Source organism: Scardinius erythrophthalmus (genome assembly GCF_964197995.2).
Source record: "Scardinius erythrophthalmus genome assembly, chromosome: 1".
Lineage (NCBI taxonomy): Eukaryota > Metazoa > Chordata > Actinopteri > Cypriniformes > Leuciscidae > Scardinius > Scardinius erythrophthalmus.
Window position 1 is genome coordinate 69,146,302 of NC_138221.1, and position 24,292 is coordinate 69,170,593.

General features: G+C 36.2%; 1 protein-coding gene across 2 annotated transcripts in view; it reads left to right on the forward strand.

The window, feature by feature from the left end:
* Positions 1-24,292, forward strand: part of LOC308687935 (uncharacterized protein) — a 40,800-nt gene that overhangs the window by 11,274 nt on the left and 5,234 nt on the right. For both annotated transcript variants that reach the window (XM_081360753.1, XM_081360754.1), the window contains exons 3-8: positions 502-612; positions 3,356-5,296; positions 5,435-5,608; positions 8,225-8,398; positions 8,849-9,022; positions 9,847-10,008. In XM_081360753.1, coding sequence (XP_081216879.1) covers positions 502-612; positions 3,356-5,296; positions 5,435-5,608; positions 8,225-8,398; positions 8,849-9,022; positions 9,847-10,008 — 2,736 coding nt within the window. The remainder of the gene's footprint in view (positions 1-501; positions 613-3,355; positions 5,297-5,434; positions 5,609-8,224; positions 8,399-8,848; positions 9,023-9,846; positions 10,009-24,292) is intronic.

The following is a 24,292-nucleotide window of genomic DNA, read 5'->3' on the forward strand; positions in this document are numbered from 1 at the left end:
GTCACTTTCTCAGCTTTTTGCTCAAAATGTTGCTTTCTTTATGAAATTTACCCACTGTAACGGGTGCGCAAGGATAAGGCCAGGGCCAATCCAAATGCTTAAACAGATTTAATAACAAAAGGCAAACATAAACAATCCAGACCCGAGATCAAGGCATGTTATAAACCAGGAACATACGAAAACCCCAGGTAAACTACACTACTAACAATGACTCATACAAACTAACTGAAAAGCAAATGGTCTGTTCTTTCTTTTGATATATTGCATCAGTCTGTTATTCATACAACAACATATTCAGTGGGCCATGAAATCTTTGTGAAAATTATCAAAAACGCACATTATACCCCGGTCTGCCTTTAGCCCCATTCACCCTACCATTAATAAAACATGGTTTTTCTCTAAAACTATGCATAATACACATACTGCTCTATAAAGTACAGTATTGTTGCCCAAAAAATCTGCAAATAAACTATTTAAAATATTTCTGTTTTTTTTTCTCAGTCTCAACAACAGGAATAGAAAGAGAGCAGCTTCTCCAGGATCCAACTGTGTGTCCATGAAGAGGCAAGAGCCCCCAAAATTCAGTGATGGAGCAGTGACCTTTGACCCTGTGTGAGTATCATCATGTAGGGTGAGAGACACATGAACACAGAATGCACAAAGGTTCAGAACTTTAACATGTATAACAAGTAACAAGTGGAATTCAAGATGCAAAGAAAGGAATCCTTTCACTTTGTTAAAGTGTCTTAAATAGTGTTTTCTTACGCTTCTGTCTGACATTTCCCTGTTAGATCTACATTTACACTGGAATTATTTTGTTACATGTGTTGCATCAGTGTTATATTGACAGTAGTGGTTGGGGAAAATCGATTTTGTTCAGTATCGCGATATTTTGCGCACACAATTATATCGATACAGTAGCGCAAAGTATTGAAATATTTCATAATAAAATTATCTGTTTTACTTTAGGGCTATAGGGCTGTGACGGTGGCAGTTTTTTTGGTAATGGACCAGCTACCGGCGGTGGTGCGTGGTTGGGGGTTTTGAAATTGTGTAGTGTTTATTTGAGCAAAAAGTGTTTATTTGAGCAATTCCGTCAAAGATAAAACACACTAAAGAGTAAAGCATTGAAATAAATATCAGTAAATATTGGCAAATTAAATAATATAATAAAGTTAAATCTATAAAAAAAAAAAAAGACGTGTGAGGCAACCTACCGCTCTGCGCTTTGAGAGGGATGTGGGACACGAGCAGGAAAGAGACCATCAATCTCTTTTCTGATATCTTCATGTTTTCTAGGCTACTTGTTGTAAAAGGTATGAAGAGTGAATTTTGTCTTCCACAAGGGCAAGACATTTAGGTTATGTTTGATATTGTGCTGCAAGAGAAAGCGAAACTAAATCTCCCGCGCGTGTGAAACGCTCTTTACAAATAAACTTGACATGCCGCATGTCTAATAACAAGCGCAAACTGTGTTAAAAAGAATTTGCCGTACAAGGAAAAATGTAGGCTGTCTGTCCTATAGCGTTATATTTCACCACAATAAAGCATACGAAAATAATAGGCCTAATTAAAAGCGAATCAAGGAAGAAATGTTTATAATCCCCTTCGAAAATGGTTGAGATGTGAGTGAAGATTTGGGAAAAGAAACAATTGAGATTCCATGCAGGGGTGGGTCACGATTTTTGAATATTTGAGTAGTTTGTTTAATTATAGAATATCGAATAGGTTGTGTGATTATTCTCTAAAATAAAATCTCCATGTTTTCGGTGCTGATGCGGTGGTGTTCATGTAACCGGAGGGTGATGCTCCCAATAACGCACATAACAGCTGTCACAAAGAACTGGCAAAAGTAATGATTATGAATGTGTCAAATATATAGCAAGGAGGCATTTTAATTGTTTATTAATAAACTAGTGTTTTCTGTGACAGTGTCGGCTGCAAAGATGAAGTTGACGATGCTGACTCGTCATCTTTGCAGTGACGAGTCTTCATACGGAATAACCTACATAGGCCTAAGCATAGAGTACGCTAGTCAGTTTCTTTTCGTTTTGAATTGTTTAGTTTAAAAGTAGACAATTCAAGCCTTCTATATGGAATAACTAATGGAATATTGTTAAATTCGCTGATAATCGGGTGACCAGATCGCCAACCAGAATTCAAAGCCGACAAGATTAAATTTATGGGCTCATGCACAACTCTCTCATTCGTCATGAATCCAAACGTTTCCATGGCTGCGATGTATCATTTAATTGCTATTATTTTTTGCATTGAATAATTGTTAACCTATTTTTTCTTTTGTAAACAAAACTTTGTGCTTCACTTGTGTCATAATATTCACGTAAAACAGCATTCACATACAAGAATAAGGTCTGTCCTGAATGTTTAAGGACAAAGTTTTTGCACTTCAGTTAATGTGTAGAAGATAATGTTCACAGAATTAAATGTGACATTTGAAGTGAGTTGAGCAGTCTTATTTTCCTCATTTTTTTGTAATGCCTTTGAATAATATGAGGGACATGAATCGCAATACATTGCAGAATCGAATTGCAATAGTTGCTGTATCGCAATATGTTAAGAATCGCAATAATATTGAATCGTGGCCCAAATATCGCAATATTATCGAATCGTCATATTTTTGCCAATTCCCACCCCTAATTGACAGTTATCTTTTAAATTAGTGATGCACTGAAATGATCAATCTTAATAAAAACTGAAACGAGAAAATTCTGGCTAGGAATAAATAAAATCAGTGGATCCCAATCTGGTTGTCGTGACGAATGGCTAAGGGTGCCAGAAAATCTCTGCTCATTTCAATATTTTTTATATCAATATATAAATGTAAGTTTTGTAAGGAAAATCTGATCGATCTGCCATAAATCAGCCAATAATAACTTCCTATGAATAGACTGATTATCTCTAAACTTGCCAATCATATGTTGATGACACTTTTAAAAATCAGGATTCATATCAGCTGATCAAGATAAAAGGAAATCTGTGATCAGTATCAAATCTGTGATTTTCTATTTCTAAAGGAAAGGTCGCAGGTTCTTTAGACATAAAATCTTCTCTGACTTTTCACATGCCTCACTTGTGGCAAAGGGGATTTTAATGTGCAACTAGGAAATGCAGTAACAAACTGAGTTTGCAGTCTCTGTCATCTGTCGCCATTTACATGTAAATTAATTTCATATAATCATATCACACCACAATAGATAGAAATTTGTCTGAAAGGGCAAACTCTTATTTCTACATGTTGTATGATTTTCATATTAAACATATTAAAATAATTGTTCTTTGTTCACAAATGTCTTTTCTGTTTGTTTTTGTGTCTCTCTGTTTTGTGTGTTTTCAGTGGTGGGAGAGCTGACCAGATCAGAGATGTGTCCTGTCAGACCAGCACATCCTCCTCCTGTCAGAAACACATCAGTCATCATGACACAGAAGCAGCCCTGCAGCTCGACTCTCACCAGCCAGTGCATGATGATCTGCAGAGAGTCAAAGACCAGCACAAAACCAGCATGAAGAACAAGTATGAGAGCTTATTTGAGGGAATCAAACTACAAGAGAATCAGACCCTCCTGAACAGGATTTACACACAGCTGTACATCATAGAGGGAGAGAGTGAAGGAGTGAATGAAGAACATGAGGTGCTACAGATGGAGAAAAGTTACAAGACCCTCCAAGACACTCCAATCAACTGCAATGACATCTTTGATCCTTCACCTGAACTAGGATATGAGGAGAAGAGAAGAGAGAAGAAGGACAAAATCAAGACTGTTCTTACTAAAGGCATCGCTGGAATTGGAAAAACCGTCTCTGTGCAGAAGTTCATTCTGGACTGGGCCGAGGGAAAAGCCAATCAGGATGTAGATTTCATGTTTGTTCTTCCATTTAGAGAGCTGAACTTGATTAAAGATCATCAGTACAGTCTTCACAGACTTCTGCTGGACTTTCATCCTGAACTTCAAGATCTGGACTCAAAGATTTATGATGAATGTACAGTTGTGTTCATCTTTGATGGTCTGGATGAAAGCAGAATAACACTGATGTTTTCAGACAGTGAGAAAGTTTCTGATGTGACTGAGTCTTCATCAGTGGGTGTGTTGATGTCAAACCTCATGAAAGGAGATCTGCTTCCCTCTGCTCTCATCTGGATCACCACCAGACCAGCAGCAGCCAATCAGATCCCCTCCAAATACATCAACCGTGTGACAGAAATTCAGGGATTCAATGAGCCTCAGAAGGAGGAATATTTCAGGAAGAGAATCAGTGATGAGGATCAAGCCAGCAGAATCATCTCACACATCAGAAGAGCAAGAAGCCTCCACATCATGTGTCACATACCCGTCTTCTGCTGGATCTCAGCCACTGTGCTTCAAAACATCCTGAAACAAGATCACAGTGCAGAAATCCCTCAAACTCTGACTGAAATGTACATACACTTCCTCCTCATTCAAACTAGTATGAGGAACCAGAAATATGAAGAGAGAGATCCAGAGAAACTCCTGCAGTCCAACAGAGAAGTGATTGTGAAACTTGCTGAACTGGCTTTCAATCAGCTGATGAAGGGCAATGTGATGTTCTATGAGGAGGACCTGATTGAAAGCGGCATAGACATCACTGACGCCTCAGTGTATTCTGGGATTTGCACTGAGATCTTTAGGGAGGAATCTGTTATTTATCACAGGAAGGTTTACAGCTTTGTACATCTGAGCTTTCAGGAGTTTTTTGCAGCACTGTATGTGTTTCTCTGCTATTTACACAAGAACAGTGAAGTTATGAAAATGTTTCTCACTGGAAAGTCCAGAACTCAGTCTGGAAATGTTCCTCTGGATGTGTTTCTGAAAGGAGCAATGAATAAAGCTTTGAAGAGTAAAAATGGACACCTGGATCTTCTCCTTCGATTCCTTCATGGCATCTCACTGGAGTCCAATCAGAGGCTCTTACAGGATCTGCTGATTCACACAGAGAACAACCCAGAGAGCATCAAGAAAATAATCCACAACCTCAAACGAGGTCAAAAAAACAATGTCAGCCCTGAAAGATGGATGAATCTGTCACATTGCTTGATTGAGATGAAGAATAATTCTATTGTTGAAGAAATGCAGGCATTTTTAAAATCTGGAACACACGACAAACGTCTTTCTCTTGCACAATGTTCAACTTTGGCAAACATGATCCTGATGTCAGAGGAGGTGATGGATGAGTTTGACCTTAAAAAGTACAAGATCATATCATCTAAAGAGGGTCGAAGCAGACTGTTACCTGCTCTGAGGAACTGCAGAAAAGCTCTGTGAGTGGAAAAAAAAAATGAACATAATATAGACTGAATTGAAATATGAACATAATACCCCCACAATGATAGATGAAGTTGGTCTTGACACCTGCATGCCTTTTAATCAAATATCCTTTGTTTTTTTGTTTTTTTCAGTTTGGCAGACTGTGATCTCACAGATCAGCACTGTGAAGTTGTGTCTTCAGTTCTACAGTCATCAAACTCCTCCCTGAGAGAGCTGGACCTGAGTAACAATCACCTGCAGGATTCAAGAGTGAAACTGCTCTGTATTGGACTGAGGAGTCCAAACTGTCAACTTAATTTTCTGAGGTTTGTGTTTACAACTAATTAAACACACTTTTAGTGCTTTTAAAACAAATTGCAATGGCATTTCAAGTACACTTGAAGTGTGCTAATGGCATCATTATAGTGCGCTCCAAATACAATAAAGAAATCTTTATAACTAATGGCCCAGCTTAAGAATTTGCATTTTACTGACATTTTATCTCTCCTATCATCAGTGAGAAAATGAGAACAGATATATGTACATTGAATGTAGGAACCACTACTGACTGGAATTGAACATGGGTCGCTGCGACACAAGCTCACTTGATTTACCAGTTGCGCCACCACGCATATATTCATCACGCATACTTGGGTTACTTTGTGTTATTCCTTTACTGTTACAAGTCCTACTATAAGCAAACCGATTTTTCCATCAATGACAGCACAAATGTATATGGATTTAAAGACTGCGATAAGTGGTGCGTGAAAATAAACGCGAAACTGTATAAAACATGAAAGTGCGTTTAACTTGAAGCTGTTGAAGAAATAAAGCCAGCTGACAAAACATTAAGACAAGTTCTGTTCCTTCTGAAGAATGTGAATGTGCAGAACTGCTTGTGTTTCAGTGCGTGTGGATGAAATAAAACCATCCGTAACATTTCTCTGCGGTGTAAGGGAACTAGGATCAATATAACTCAAAGGGTGATTGAATTACATTGAACAAGAACCGAATTAATATGCAAATGATTCAGAATTAATATTTAACACTTTATCAACTATTTGTCCACCGATAAATTGAGATAAGGGTATTTTATAAATGCTGGACATTATCCCGTGGCCTATGGTAATGGTATCATAAAATTATGATCACTGATTATGAGCAAGGTAACAAAATCTACAGTTTAAGGCAGTAACTTGTAAGCACACGGCACAAGACACTTGTATATCTGTAAAATCAAACAAGACTTTACTGAACTACTCTAATACACACAAACGAATCTGATGAAAACACACAAACATTAATTCAAAAAGTGACAGAAGAATGTGATGTTATTAACAGAGTATGAATGGAGTCCCAAATGTCTAGCATTAGACACTATTTCTTGTCCGCAACCTGAGAGAATCAATCCACTAGAAATTCAACCTTAGTTTGTTTGCTTAAGATTTGCACCAGTTTAGCAAGAATTAGGAGGTTGTGTACTTGCGTTTAGATGTTCCTATGAGTGCGTGCGTCCCCTTCCGTGACGAAATTGCTGGAGGGAATCACTTCACTTTGGACTTCAAGCAAGTTGGATTCTGTGCCTCTCCACTCTTCCTCCAGACACTTCCAAATGAAATGCAAAATTAACTTTCATCTGAAAAGAGGACTTTGGACCACTGAGCTACAGTCCAGTTCTTTTTCTCTTTAGACGCTTCTGACGTTGTCTCTGGTTCAGAAGTGGCTTTTTACTAGGAATGTGACAGTTGTAGCCCATTTCCTGAAGACGTCTGTGAGTGGTGGCTCTTGATGCACTGACTCCAGCTTCAGTCCACTCCTTGTGAAGCCCTCCCAAGTTCTTGAATTGGCTTCGCTTGACAATCTTCTTAAGGCTGCTGTCATCCCTGTTGCTTGTGCACCTTTTCCTGCCACACTTTTTCCTTCCAGTCAACTTCCCATGAATATGCTTCAATACAGCGCTCTGTGAAAAGCTAGCCCTTTCAGTGATGACCTTTTGTGACTTACCCTCCTTGTGTCAATGATCGTCTTCTGGACAGCTGTCAAGTCAGCAGACTTCCTCATGATTGTGGTTGAGAGTACTGAACTAAACAGAGAGATACCCTGTATTTATACTGTATGAATGGTAATATAATCACATTCGAAATTAAATATTTTAATATTTTGAGATAAAAGGGTTTTTATTTTATTTTTTGAGCTGTAGTCTGTAGTTATCGACATTTACATAAACAAAGGTTTAAAACATTTTAGTTTATTATTAGTCTAGAATATATTACATTTTCACTTTATGAAATAACTGATGAAAAATATTGCACTTTTTTTTTACGATATTCACATTTTTTTTAGACACACCTGTACATATATATATTAGGGCTGCTTGATTATGGCAAAAATAATCACAAATATTTTGGTCAATATTGAAATCACAATTATTTAACACTATTATTGGTGGGTGATATGATTAAAGTCTTATTTTATGATATGAGTAATTTTAACCCTCTGGGGTCTGATTTGTTTTCTGGGCCCTGGATGTGTTTTGACATGCCCTGACATTTGTGCTTATTTCTGTTACTTACCAACATTTTCATGGCTAAAGTCTGATTACACTGTATTCAGCACAAACTCTGCTACAGTAAAATGTGAGCAGCATGTTTGTAAAAGTGTGTAGTTTTGAGAAAATGGTGTTTGTGCGTGGTTTGTGAAAACAAAAAATGTAAGACCCTAAAATAAGGTCTTAATGGCCCTATCAGCTGAATGGGAGAATATTAAAATAATGGCTTTTTGGTTGTGTTTTTTTTTTTTTTTTTTTTTTGGAACAACACAATCCAAATATACATAACAAAGGACAAAAAGGCACATTATTGAGCACACTGATCTTAAAAGAGAGACTTGAACAGTCATTCACCTTTTTTTAATGATTTGTTTCTCATTTCTCCCCTGTTTAGGTTGGCACGCTGTAAGCTCACTGGTCAGTGCTGTGAAATTGTGTCTTCAGTCCTACAGTCATCGAACTCCTCCCTGAGAGAGCTGGACCTGAGTAAAAATGAACTGCATGATTCAGGAGTGAAGCTGCTCTGTGCTGGACTTAATGGTCTAAACTGTCAACTCAACATACTGAGGTACTTGAGGGTCTGTGGTTATCGTGGCAAACTTATTCTGAAATGCTTATTTTTTTCTCATCAATCTATACTCCAAATGCCATAATGCATAAGTAATTAATTGCCTTTCTGCGTGGAGTATGCATTTTCTCTCTGTGTTGGTGTGGGTTTTCCCCACAATCCAGTAAGTGTATGGTAGACAGTAAATTGTCCATAGATGTGAATATATGTGTCTGTATTTGAGCGCTGTGCTGGACTGGCCATCTGTCCAGGGTGTCCCTTGTCTGTGACCTGAGACGGTCCCCATCCAACCTCACAGAGCATGAGTTTGTCCTTCATTATACATGTGTCATTTGTCCTTCATTATACATAACGAAGGACAAAAAGGCACATTGAGCACACTGATCTCAAAAGAGAGTCTTTTGACAAACCTTTTTTTAATGATTTATTTTTCATTTCTCCCCTGTTTAGGTTGGCACACTGTAAGCTCACTGGTCAGTGCTGTGAAATTGTGTCTTCAGTCCTACAGTCATCAAACTCCTCCCTGAGAGAGCTGGACCTGAGTAACAATGGCCTGCAGGATTCAGGAGTGAATCTGCTCTGTGCTGGACTGAATAGTCTAAACTGTCAACTCAACACACTGAGGTACTTAAGGGTCTGTGAAAAATAACCACATAAGGACATATCGTGGCAAACTTATTCTGAAATTATTCTTATTCAGAAATTATTCTTATTCAAGGATTATTTCTCACCGCATCCCAAAATTAAAGTAAATGAATCTGATCATTCTGATGAAACGTGATGCATTTGAGTTGATGTGGGTGTTGACTCTGTTTGCATGAATTGCCTCAGATCATTACCATATGAATAGCGTGCACTGTCTGTTGGCATGTTCACATTTGCTGGAAGCTGACATGAGAGACAGTCACATCTCTCTCTCTTATACAGATTATATAAACAGAGAATATTTGTTTTCGTTTTGAATAGCATAATTTAAAAGTAGACACTTATATTTATCTACAGATATATTACTCTTGTCTGTGTGACAAATATTTGCAGAATTTTGTTTTCCTTTTTTGATGGAAAAAAGTTCACAGAGACGGCTGAAAACATCCTGTTTGTTTTGTTTTGATTGCAAGTGGACACAAATGAAAATAAACTTTTTACAGTTTCGAATGATGTATTGCTGTATAACCATATTACCATAAATTACATAAATTAGTATTGTATTATGTGAAAAAATCCATCAAAAGGTGCCGGTATGTCTGTCGACCCCAGAGGGTTAATTCTTTTAGATTTTATGGGTAAAAATAGATTTTTTTATTTTGAAATTATAACTTACAATTAGATCCTTTAGATGATTTGTATCTGATAATTTGCACATTTTACAACACTGTGATTTCATTCAAATCAATCAGAGGCCACCAGTAGATGAAGCACACTAACATGGACACTTGCTGTTGTTGTAGATTATCTCAGTGTTTGGTGACAGAGGAAGGTTGTGCTGCTCTGGCTTCAGCTCTGAGTTCAAACCCTTCACACCTGAGAGAGCTGGATCTGAGCTACAATCACCCAGGAGAATCAGGACTGAAGCTGCTCTCTGATACTCTCAACCATCTGGACAAACTCAAGTATGTTAAGTAATATAACAATTATCCTGTCTGGTGTGATTCGTTTTGTTTTTTTAAAGGGTTAGTTACCAAAAAATGAAAATTCTGTCATTATTTTCTCACCCTCATATCGTTCCAAACCTGTAAGACTTTCATTCATTTTCAGAACAGAAATGAAGACATTTTTAATATAATCTGAGATATTTCTGTCCCTCCATTGACAGTGCTACCACTTCAATGCTTCAAAAAGTTCATAAAGAGATTGTGAAACTGATCTATTTGAATTTAGTTTAATCCAAATTTTCTGAAGAGACATCACTTTTAGAGCCCGACCGATATATCGGTGGGCCGATATTATCGGCCGATATTAGGCATTTTCCAAACTATCGGTATCTGCATTTATAACGGCCGATAAATGAATATTTAAAAAATAAAATAAAAGCGGACGAAACACCCTGCAACCATGTTATGAGTGTTGGCGCTGCATTAGCATAGTTTGTCCACCAGAGGGCACTCTACAAGGAAGACTGCTAACATCAATGAGCTTGGAAATCACAACGAACTTATTCTGCCTAAATAAAGTCAAGTCAAGTCATCTTCATTTATATAGCGCTTTTAACAATGTAGATTGTCTCAAAGCAGCTTTACAGAGATTGTTTTGGCTTTATAGCGGTTCTTTAATAAAGTTATTTTCCAGCTAAAGTTAGTTTTGATTGATTCGCTTCCGTCGCAACGATCATTTGTTTTTAAATTAGGGGCCGCCAAGACGACACCATTCTCTCTATACAGACATTAAACGCGAACCTGTGAGAAACGCTGATGGCGTTCACATGCGCATTAAGAACGGGTTCTATAGTTATGTGCGTTGATGTGTGCAGGTTTGGAATTCCCTAAAAACTAAGCCTAAACAAATTACTGGTGTCTCCTTACAGTTTTGATTCAGAATTTTATTTTATTTTATTAATTCGGGGTAGATACGCAAATTGAGTTTTCCCGACGACGGTCATAAATAATGTAATGATTACTGATTTTATAACTAGCATATCTGTTGTTCCAGTCCCTGCATTGTAAAACGTAAGTTAGGCACGCGAGGAGTGAACATTTAGACATAGAGAAAAAGTATCAAACATATCACCTAGCCTGTGCATAAAAGTTAGCTTTTCTTTTACACGTATGTGAAATCCAAGTGTGCGTTACTGTAGGGGTAATTAACACATGGTCACCAAGTCGATCGTTCCCTGGGATGCGTTTTCATGAAAATCGAATGTAAAGAGTTTTATCTCTAAAAACAGATGATCTTATAACGCTAGTGTATGGGGCACAGAGTAAGTAAAAGTAAATCGCTAGTTAATACTAACAAGGCTCAAAATAGCCTCACTCTAACACGGTAGCATAATGAGGGTCCCTACATGCAAACCGAAGCATTGAGAACTTTGTAAGTGTACAGACAGTTTGATAAGAAGATACTTTATAAAGACAGTACATTACGCGTTTACAGCCATTCGTCATCTTGGAAAACAGTCTCGACTAGTCGAGCCACAAACGGCGTGCTAAGTGAGCTGGTCGATAGGAATTACGTTTGTGAAATCTAACGTAGCACGGCATTCGTGACTCGATTAGTCGAGACTGTTTTCCTAGATGATGCCTGTAAACGCATAATGTATTGTCTTTATAAAGTATCTTCTTATTAAACTGTATGTACATTTACAAATTTCTCAATGCTTCGGTTTGCATGTAGGGACCCTCATTATGCTACCGTGTTAGAGTGAGGCTATTTTGAGCCTTGTTAGTGGTATTAACTAGCGATTTACTTTTACTTACTCTGTGCCCCATACACTAGCGTTATAAGCTAATCTGTTTTTAGAGATAAAACTCTTTACATTCGATTTTCATGAAAACGCATCCCAGGGAACGATCGACTCGGTAACCATGTGTTAATTACCTCACATAATGTATTTAGTGCATCACTAAGTAGTAGATTTTAGAAGGCAGGCAGCAAATGATGATTGAAAATGGTTTGTTGTAGCTTGATGGAATAGATGGATAGAATTAGGAGTGACCTTTGTCTTGTTTAATAATAATACAAATGATGATGATGATGATAATAATAATAATATCATCATCATTGATTTTTTTTTTTATTATTACTGTCAATATTAATAATAATAGTTGATTTTTTTTTGTTCAAAGGACTTTAAGTTTCATATCTTAAGTTTGTATTTTTAATATACATTATATTTATCAGAACTTTAATATATTCTGTTCTGTTGTGACAAGTTAATTTTTAAAATAATAATAATTTATTTTTAAACTGCATTATATTATTTTAGTAAGGCTGAGTTTAAGGCTTTTTTTAACATAATCCCTTCTGGAAAATGGTTTATACAGCCCACATACATAGAACAGGCAGATATTTTGCTATTGAATGTTGTGTAAGTGCAGTTTATAAGAAATGGGTCTAATATCCAGTTTATTTTCAAAATCAAAATATCGGCTTACAAATCGGCTCTTTTCGAGTTAATATCGGCATCGGCCCCCAAAAATCCATATCGGTCGGGCTCTAATCACTTTACATGATTGACAGATTTAATTGACTCTAAAATTCATCAACGCACACATCAGTTATGTTAAACAGAAGCTTAGACATGCTTGCTTGATGTGTGAGAATGTGTGAGAGTTATTCTTGTGTTACGGAGCACGTTTGATCTTCTGCAAGAACCAATGAGGTTCATTCTCGTGTTATGCACACTGTTAACCCTTGCTGTAAAAAAAGGCCAAATTCTGACAATTTCATACCATTTTCCATTAAAACAGTAATATACCGTAGAAAACAAAAATAGCCTGCAGGAGTATAATGTGAATTAACAGCGCTCAAAATCGTTATACCAATCACACCCTATACCCTCAGTCACTATTCCCTACATTAGTTCATTAATATTGTCCACTTGACAGTGTGAATAAAAAGAAGTGAGTGAATTCAGACACTGATGAACACCTGATTAGCAGAATCACTGATGGACAGAGAAACAAGAACAGAAAAAAGAGAAACCCAAGAACTACAACTGACTTCCAGCCACAGAGTGTGAAAACAGTTTACAAACCAGTTTATGATTATTTCTTTCATACATGTACAAAAGTTCTTGTTGAGAATTAACAGATATTTAGTTGTTGATGTTTTATTGAATATAATAAAGTTTTTGTAGATGTAGATCAGTATTTGCTGGACATATGATTCAGTGTTCTCTTTCTGTGTTTAAGCTTTGAATTTATGGGTAATTAGTTTTTTTTTTAAATGTGTTACACAGTTTGAGGTTCATTCTCGTGTTACGCAGCGCGTTTGAGCTTCCGCAAGAACCACTGAGGTTCATTCTTGTTACACAGTGCGTTTGAGCTTCGACAAGAATATGTGAAATAAGCAATAGATCTAATGTTATAGAATTAAAATATTGTTTTAATGAAGTTGCACACCTTGTACATAAAGACACTGTAGACATCTAAGTTTAGAACAAAGATGATAAATTGAAACAAGAATAAACTGAAAGTGAGTGTGGAGAAACTGAGATAGCAAATGGCATAGTTCCTTTTCGCTCTTTGCTTAGGGGTAATAAGAAGTTTGAAATACCTTCTCAGTAGTAAACTGTTAGTGAACATCCCAACGCCGCAGACGCTGCTGAGATTGCGCTGCTAATATTCATTTAGATGAATGTTAAAATGTGTTGCACATTTTTCTCTTAATAACAAACACAACAAAAACACAGTGATGAGAAATCAGCAGTAAAGAATGCAGCTCTGCAATTCGGCACTCCTGTTTAGTCATGTCATGATTGTTTATACAGCACTTTATACAATAGATTGGTTTAAAACCACAAATATCATATAATATCTGTCAAAAAAAAGGTCAAATTCTGACAGTATCATACCATTTTCCATTAAAACAGTAATCTACCGTAGAAAACAATGCATTCTTTGATATATTTGTCGTTTTCGAGAAAATAGCCTACAGGAATATAATGTGAATTAACAGCGCTCAAAGTCGACACTCTGAGGCTGTGTTCAAAATCACACCCTATACCCTCATTCACTATTCCCTACATGATGAACACCTGATAAGCAGAATCACTGAAGGACAGAGAGACAAGAACAGAAAAAAGAGAAACACAAGAACTACAACTGACTTCCTGCCACACTGAGTATGAAACCAGTGTACAAACCAGTTTAACATTATTTATTTTATACATGTACAAAAGTTGAGAATTAGTTGAGAATTAACAGATATTTAGTTTTTTATGTTTTATTGAATATAATTAAAGTTAGTCACCATGATGGAGATCAGTATTTGCTTTAGTTGGTCTCTTGACCATTGACTTTATAACATTAGTTTCTCTCTGGCTGCTGTAACTGTGAGTTTATAAAACACATTTGTTATGGCAAGACAAAGTCAAGAGGAAGTTGATCAGGCGTTTTTGGCTGTTGTGATGATGTCATGATCATTTTGGACATGATTCTCTGATCTCATCCTGTGTATAAGCTTTAAATTAATGGCTATTTAATATTTTTCATATATCTGTTAATCTACCTCATGAAATCCATCAATGTTTCTGTAATCAGTTATTCTGAAGAATATTGAAATCATATCCTGCATTAAAACATTTTGAACTACTGCAAGACTCAGACACACACAGACATCAACATTCATGTCGCAATGCATGCTGGGTTCCAGGATAGTATAAAACTCCCAGCATGCACTGCTGCATGAATAAATAAATAAATTATTGCCACCATTGTTGAGAGACGTGCTGATTTTTGATATCTCTGTGTGTCTACAAGTCAGTCTAACTGTTTCTTTGGTTGTGCATGATGTGCTAAAAATTTTTATCATCGTAACCAGAGCATATGAGCGGAGTGGAGCGGTGAGAATCTCAGCTCATCGCTCACGGAACTGTTCACCCCTCCTCTCCCCCGCTCAAAGCTACATCAGGCCGCTCCGCTCATTATCGCTCAGCGCTCAACGCAGTTTGCTTCGCGCTCCACTCAAGTCGCCCCCCGCTCACTCCAAAAAGGAAAAAAATCTACATGTATATCACTTGCAGCGGTCCCCAACCTTTTTTGCGCCACGGACCGGTTTAATATCAGACAATATTTTCACGAACTGGCATTTAAGGTGTGGCGGATAAATACAACAAAATAAAATGATACGACCGGCATAAAACCTGGGGTATTTTTTTTAAATAGCCTAATAAACGTGCATCCAATGTGTAGGCCTACTAGCAACTTTATTAGCAGCGTCCTCTAACATCGCGCCTAAAAACAACTGAGAAAGTCTGAACACAAACAAAATGCCCCCAAAAGAAAGAAATCTCCATTTTTGACACTGGCTGTGTGCTTTCATGTTTTGTGTGAACATGTGGCTTATGAATGTTGTCATAGATGAGTTTCTGTGCAACGTCATCACAGGGATGCGTGTGCAACTAGGGGGCAGAAAGCAGCAATCTTTACAGCATATCTAGCAGAAACAGTGATGACACTGAGCTGTTGTGCTGTAAACTGCACTAACCGCCAAAAAGATGGATTTAAAATGTAAGAAATCAATACTTTTATTCTTCAAGGATAGATTAAATTAATCAGAAGTTACAGTAAAGACATTTATAATGTTACAAAAGATTCTATTTCAAATAAATGCTTCTTTTGAACTTTCTATTTATCAAAGAATCCTGAACAAAAAAAAATTACATAACTGTTAATAATAATGAATGTTTTATCAAATCATCGTATTAGAATGATTTCTGAAGGATCATGTGACACTGAGGACTGGAGTAATGATGCTGAAAATTCAGCTTTGATCACAGGAATAAATTACACTTTAAAATATATTAAATAGAAAACAGTCCATTTAAATAAGTGTATATATTGGGCCATATGTTTGCTGGCCACTTGGACATATCTTTGATTCATTCGTGGTCTGAAATAGCTTAGGGATCTGGTAATGTCTCACCATTACTGAGAGTTCATTTCTTAATATAATCTGCGTAGTTCGCGCTACCTAGGCTCCCAAAGTAAATGATGCTAGCCATTTCCTCACTGTCACACACCTAGCTAGCTGTCGCACACCTCATGTCTTTTACATTCTGTTTACAGTGTCAAATTTCTTTCAAATGTGGCAGATTGTGTTGTGATGTAGCCTTGTCGTAAACATTTAGGATAGAAAGGCTCAACAACCAACAAAACCAGGTAGACTAAGTTCATAAATTCATAGGGTATGTCAGGTTTTTATGATTAGCAAACTTAGTTGGACAATTTCATTCAGAGACCTGATGAACATTATAACTTAGCCTACTAGTCAACTGTTGTTAGCTAACATTTTACATAATGTTATATTAATATATAATTGAAAAACAAACCGATCCGTATAACGTTACATGCCAAGAATTGCATGCACCTCCATGTGCTGTATACAAATGATATGATGGGCCATTGGGCCCTATCTTGCACCCAGCGCAATTGACTTTGTACATCGACGCATGTATCATTCCTATTTTGCCCCCGACACACAGCGGTAAATTAGGGAATGAACTTGCGGTTCAGCAAAAAGAGTCGGTCTCCTCGGCCGTTATAATAGCGATCCGCCATGGAACAAGCGCGCCTGCTCTTAAAGGGAATGTGAGATGATGCTCTGATTGGTTTATTTCACATTACGCCCAAATCCGATATGATTTTAAAACCGTTTCATCTCTTATCCCCATAATTATTTATGTGGCGAAATGCTGTGTATGACTGTATACCGTATCTCTTAAATGTCCGTCTAGTTTGAACTGCTTTCTCCGCAGAAGCTTTGTGTTTAAAGAGCTAATCAAATATTTCTACTCAATCAATATTTCGTGTTTAATTATTTACTTATGTGGCAAATAGCCGTGTAATCAGCGGGATAATGTACATCCAGCCTGTTATTATCACAGAATAAACCCTTCAGAGTGATGCCTCATCCTGATCTCCCTGTTGGGGTTTATTCTGCATAACAACCGGCTGGATGAACATTATCCCTTACTTAATAAATGTGTAGAAGTATTGTTCATTTCAGAAGCGTTAAATAATTAATGTTCAACTAAGTTTACAACTAATGTACACTGTAAAAAAAATTAAAATGAATGGTCACTGACTGTCACAAAACAAGCTACTAAAGTCACAGAAAGCTTTGTTGATTGTCACCACTGTTGAGATTCATATGTTGATTCTTGATGTCTCTGTGCACCTAAAAAACAGCTCAGAATATTTTCTGTGTAATGACTTAAGAAATCAGAATACCAGATTGTCATAATACTGATGCCACAATATCTAAAGTTTACTGTAAATTAAATGAAAATAACAGCTAATATAATCAGAGATTTGACTTTAAGTGATATCTGTGAATCAGGATGACTATATCATCACCAATACGTGATGAAATCATCTGATGAAATGTTCTCCTGCATGTTTTTAACAAATGTGTATCAGAAACAGATTCAGACTTGAATGTAGACCTGGTACTAGAGCACTAATGCAATGTGGAATGAACACACACACACACACACACACACACACACACACACACACACACACACACACACAGGTGTGTTCACTCTTCACTCATGTTCCTATCCGCATATTGCTGTTTATTTGTTGTTGTTGTTGGTTTTATTTACTAAAACAAAAGCAAAAAAAATCTAAACTTTGACAAAAATACTGATTTAATGTATTTTAAAATGATTAAATATATATTTATAACAAAAACTATTAAAAGAGCAGTTAGTCACAACCAGAAAAATGAGTGGATCTCTATGAGGCAATTACACTTTCTGGCTAAAACTATATTATCTGCAAAACATATTGTGACCAGATGGCAGAATTATGCATCTAACAAATAGATCAATATCAAGAAACAACTCATATTTAATTTTGATCAACTTAATGAATGTTTTTTTTGTTGTTGTTGTTTTTTTATGTAATATTTCATATGCATGCTGGTGTCACGTTATAACTAAAGAAAACTAGGTGAGGACTCAAATGCGGAAATAATTATTTATTTAATAAAAAAAACAGAGTAAAACAAAAACCCACAAGGGGGAAAAACATAATATAAAACAAAACAACAACTTCAATAACAAACATACCAGAGGTTCACGGGAAACCGGGAGACGTATACAAGACAATGATCCGACACAAAGTCTGCAAACTGGAACTTATAAAAGGGACGAATCAGGCAGGTGAAGAGGGAACAACAGGTGGGGCAAATGAAACCAATAATGAGATAACAAGGAGGGTTGGGATCGAGACAGAGACAGGAACACAAAACACCACATGTGCTACACGAGACAGGACAGGCGCGTGACAAATGGTGTAGCTGAGGAGTTTTGCAGTAAATAGGTAGGCTACAAAAGTACTTCAGATCTCTCAAAACACAGCATTAATGTACAGATGAGAAGTAAAAAAATAAAATAAAATAAACAAATACACACACAAATATACATACATATATATATATATATATATATATATATATATATATATATATATATATATATACATATACATATATATATACACTCACCTAAAGGATTATTAGGAACACCTGTTCAATTTCTCATTAATGCAAATATCTAATCAACCAATCACATGGCAGTTGCTTCAATGCATTTAGGGGTGTGGTCCTGGTCAAGACAATCTCCTGAACTCCAAACTGAATGTCAGAATGGGAAAGAAAGGTGATTTAAGCAATTTTGAGCGTGGCATGGTTGTTGGTGCTGGACGGGCCGGTCTGAGTATTTCACAATTTGCTCAGTTACTGGGATTTTCACACACTTTCTAGGGTTTACAAAGAATGGTGTGAAAAGGGAAAAACATCCAGTATGCGGCAGTCCTGTTGGTCAAAATGCCTTGTTGATGAATGAGAACATGGATCCATCATGCCTTGTTACCACTGTGCAGGCTGGTGGTGGTGGTGTAATGGTGTGGGGGATGTTTTCTTGGTACACTTTAGGCCCCTTAGTGCCAATTGGGCATCGTTTAAATGCCACGGCCTACCTGAGCATTGTTTCTGACCATGCCCATCCCTTTATGACCACCATGTACCCATCCACTGATGGCTACTTCCAGCAGGATAATGCACCATGTCACAAAGCTCGAATCATTTCAAATTGGTTTCTTGAACATGCCAATGAGTTCACTGTACTAAAATGGCCCCCACAGTCACCAGATCTCAACCCAATAGAGCATCTTTGGGATGTGGTGGAACGGGAGCTTTGTTCCCTGGATGTGCATCCCACAAATCTCCATCAACTGCAAGATGCTATCCTATCAATATGGGCCAACATTTCTAAAGAATGCTTTCAGCACCTTGTTGAATCAATGCCACGTAGAATTAAGGCAGTTCTGAAGGCGAAAGGGGGTCAAACACAGTATTAGTATGGTGTTCCTAATAATCCTTTAGGTGAGTGTATATATATATATATATATATATATATATACAGTACCAGTCAAAAGTTTGGAAACATTACTATTTTTAATGTTTTTGAAAGAAGTCTCTTATGCTCATCAAGCCTGCAGTTAAAAAAAAAAAGGAAAACAAAACAGTAATATTATGAAATATTATTACAATTTAAAATAATGGTTCTCTTTTTTAATATATTTTAAAATGTAATTTATTTTTGTGATGCAAAGCTGAATTTTCATCAGCAAGAACTCCAGTCTTTGGTGTCTTATGATCCTTCAGAAATCATTCTAATATGATGAGATATATATAGAACAGGAAACGAGGGTCTTACGAGGGTCTTATGAGGGTATGAGTTTTTTTTATATATATAAATTATTCATGCCTTAAAATAGCTAAAATAAGTTCTTAAACGAGCAGCATGACAAATGTTTCTCCACAGCAATGTGCATATTGCAAATGTTGGGGGTATGGTTGTGTGTGTGTGTGTGTGTGTGTGCGTTGTGCTTGTAGTATTGTGTTGCTTCATCATTTCTGTGATTTTCATGACAAGTTATCGGTTTTATGGTTCAGTGGGGCATTATGGATCCTATCTGGGGTCAAAAAAGACCCTGAACATCCGGAGCGTGACTTTAAACCCTCATTTGTGCTTTGGGATCTATATGACCCCAAGCGACTTTTCTTTAATAAAAAAAAAATGGTTCCCTTCATCTCAGTGGAATAAAATTGTCACTTTTTCTACATTATCTGTCTATACATACACACAAAAACTGGGCTTGATTCAGTTGTTCTAAAGGTATGTAAAAAAAAAATCACACTCATGACCTTTGGGGTCAATATGACCCCACATTGAAATGAATGGGAAAATCAAAAAAATATATATATATTTTTCATTTGTCAAAAAAATCTATAAATCCAGAATAAATCTGAAAATTTCAATACCACAATGAAGTCCTGGTACTAGAGCACAAATGCAATGTGAAATGAACATTATCACAGACACGTATGCGCCCACACACACACACAGACACAAATACACACATAGACAGAGAGAGGTGTAACTGCAATAGAGAGCATTTTTATAGAAATTGGGAAATAAAATCAATAATTTTCTGCATAAATCTAAAAAAATTCACACATAAATGAAGGTATGGTATGAGAGCACAAATGCAACGTGGAAAGAACATGACTACACACAGATTACATACACAGAGAGACAAACAAACAAATAGGTGTGACTGCAAAAGAGAGCATTTTTATTGAAATTGACCAATAAAATCAATAGTTCCAGCATGAATCAAAAAATGTTCATGCATAAATGAAGGCCTGGTACTAGAGCAAAAAAAAAAAAAAAACAATGTGGAATGAACATGATTACACACACACACACACGCATGCACGTGCATGCACACAGACACACAGTGTGTTTACTCTTCACTCGTATTCCTATTCGCCTATATCGGGTTTTTTTGGGTGTTTTTTTTTTTGTTTGTTTTTTTACTTTTTAAAAATTAATTTCTTATTCTAAAGTTAATCATTTTATACATTTCGATTATTAAAATAATATGCAATTGCAATCAAGTATTTTCTTTTATGTGGCAACTTATGTGACATTATTGCAAATTTATATAGCATTATTGCAATATCAAAGACACTTCAAAAGACCTCAAACAACAACAAAAAAAATTCTAAACTTTGACAATATACTGATTTAATGTATTTTAAAATGTTTAAATATATAATTCATAAAAAAGCTGTTATAAGAGCAATACGTCACATCCAGAAAAATGAATGGATCTCTATGGGGCCTCTGCTGGAAGTATATGGCAATTACACTTTATTGCTAAAACTGTTTTATCTACAAAAAAAATCTAACCACCAGATGGCAGAATTCTGCATCTAACACTTGGATCAATATCCAGAAACAACTCATATTTAAATTTGATCATCATAAATGTGTTTTTTTTTTCATAAAAATGTTATATTTCATATGTATGCTAATGGTGTAGTTGAGGAATTTTGCAGTAAATAGGTAAAAAAGTACTTCATATCCCCCAAAACACAGCATAAAAATATAGATGAGAAGTAAACGAAAAAAATTATATATAATTTGTATTATTAAAATGTATATTTTTTGTACAAAAGCTCTGTGCATCTTTGGGGGTCATATAGACCACAAAGGCACTAAGTGTAAACAGGAAACTAACATACAGCCAGATATTGCATTCATTCATGAATTTATTTATTTGTTTATTTATTTATTCAAATCTTTTTTGGGGTTGTCCAATAGCACATAACTGTGACAAGCCTTTTTACATTTCCTTGATTGGACATTAGCAGGGTAAACTTAGTGGCATGGGAGGCCAGAGCAAATTAATTTACCATTTTATCTATTAGTGAAAGAACAAATCCACTATTGAATTCCCACGATTTTTTCAATATAAAATAAATATAGATCAATGAATTAAGGCAGCCAGAATAGAGCAACGTCAAATTTACTGTCACTCCCTCGGCAGAGCTATTAGAAACACCTGTTACTGTTACTGTATTTATTTATTTATTTAGTCATTTTATGTCAGGGCTGAATAACGAAATATTAAATGTATAACGTTACATTACATTTTTCAAAAAATAAGAAAATATATAAAGTGTATAAAGTTCTATAGTTTTTAAATTCTCACTGAAAGAGGAGGCAGAGTGTGTGTAAGATGTGGTCAGAGCCAGATAGCGGACGTCTCCTGATCGCCACAGTAAAGCTACAGTAGCCTACCTAGTCTACTCACTTATCAGTTTATTTTATTTACATTTAAAACTATAAATATGACATTTAAAAATATGACCAGAGTGAATAATAAATTATATTATCATGACATAGTATGAAAAGTTTGTTTTCCTCAGCAATTATAACAACTAAAATAAATAAATAGAAGTTTATAGGTAAGAGTGACGGTTGAGACGTTTGTTGCAACTCTATTAAAGAAATCCCTTTCCTCAGGGACTTTTCCTCCTCAGTGAAACCCTTACTAGAGGCTTCATGTAAACCACACACACTCATTCTCTGAACTGGCTCAAACTAACATGGCGGCATCGCGCATATAACACTATAGCTCAAAATAACGCGATTGTTGTAAAGGTGTTTTAACAACAAAACACACCCACTTGCACATTTTGACAATCGGAATATCAGATATGTCATGCTATAGCTAACACATTTGTGAATATTTTGAATAAAAAAAAGGGAAAAGAAAACAAAAGCAGATCATCAATCATTCAGCGCTATTGTGGTTGCAGTGTGTCACGTGACTAGCAATGGCACGTCACCATGGAAACAATAAAGTGATACGCTCTAAATAACGGTCGCCTTTGAAAAAAAAGCGAATAATATTATTCTTTTTTTTTTGTCAAATTTGTTTGTTCTTTTTGCATGCAGTTTGCAAAGTGACAAAATGAAGCAAAGCACATCTAGTCCACACTTATCTATTTTATTTTAATTTGATGTAATCATATAGGCAAAACACAATTGCTTTATTATTATTATTTACTTTTGAATAGTCTTATTTCATGCAAAGTGATAATTTAATTGCACTTTTATTTTCTCTATTTGAAAGTTTGTAATGCTGTTATTTGATGTTATGTTTTTAAAATGTGATGTTAATGAAATACATTGTATTAACCCTTTCTTACCTCCAAAGTGGAGAATGGCAGAAATAGTTTGAGAAACACTGCTCTAAACCACTGATCTATATTATAGGGTGACTGGATCGCTCATGACGTCATAAACAGTGAAGCCACCGCGCCGCCATATTGGTATTCCCTAGTGAGTTCACGCGTTCTGTTGAATCAATAGGAAATTTTAGGATTTGACTGAGAAAACATTGCCTAACGAGATACCGTTTTTAAATCTAAAGTCTCCCTGTACATTTTTACAGCGCAAAAATCCTAAGCATTTAAATGGGTATTTGTTTAAAGTTGGAAATTTTTCCTGCTTATTAAAAAACGGCAATTTCTTTGCAAAAGGAATAAAAAACTGTACGAGAACACTAGCTGGCCTTCACTGAAGAGCTGTCTTCACAAGTAAGAAAAACAGTTTGATACTATTACGTAGGTAGTAAATGCTAAAGACCTTTATTTTTGTGAATTGGTGAATATTCAGGTGAATATTGTTTCGTGGCCATGAATTAATAATACCTCAGCACATTATACTAATTTGTTCCTTCGTTTTACTATATTGTGGCCACGTTGTAATTCGTTAAATCAAAGTGAAGGAGGGAATTGTTAGTTCAACGAGTCCACGATTTATTAAAACGAGGGAACAAATAAGTCGCCGTAACAACGAATTATTTAGATCAGTAGAGAGAGAGAGAGAGAGAGAGAGAGAGAGAGAGAGAGACCCGGCAGTGCGCGCGCACTCTCACCATCTTCAGACACAGTGTTGCCAGATGTACGATAATTATCGTATTTGTACGATAATTTTGACCTCTGTACGATGTACGATCAATAATGGAAAAAATCCTATAATGTACGATAATTTCAGAACTGTGTGACACTTCAAATGATGGTCGTTGTAATAAGGCTTCTCACTGATCTAGCTGTGGATTCTACGTCTAGCAGCTACCGGGGGAAGAACATGTAGAAAGAGGGAGCGAGAGACCTTGCGTGTGTGTGCTAGTGTGCCTCACGAAGCGCATGTAAGGACCCAACCAATCAATTGTAAGTGCGGGCGGGCTTTTATCTATATTCCCGAATCAGAACCGAACAAACCCCCCAAAGTGTTTCTACATCCTTCTGTGAACGTCATTTTACACTTGTATGCTGCACTTGTATGCTGCACACTTGTATGTCACC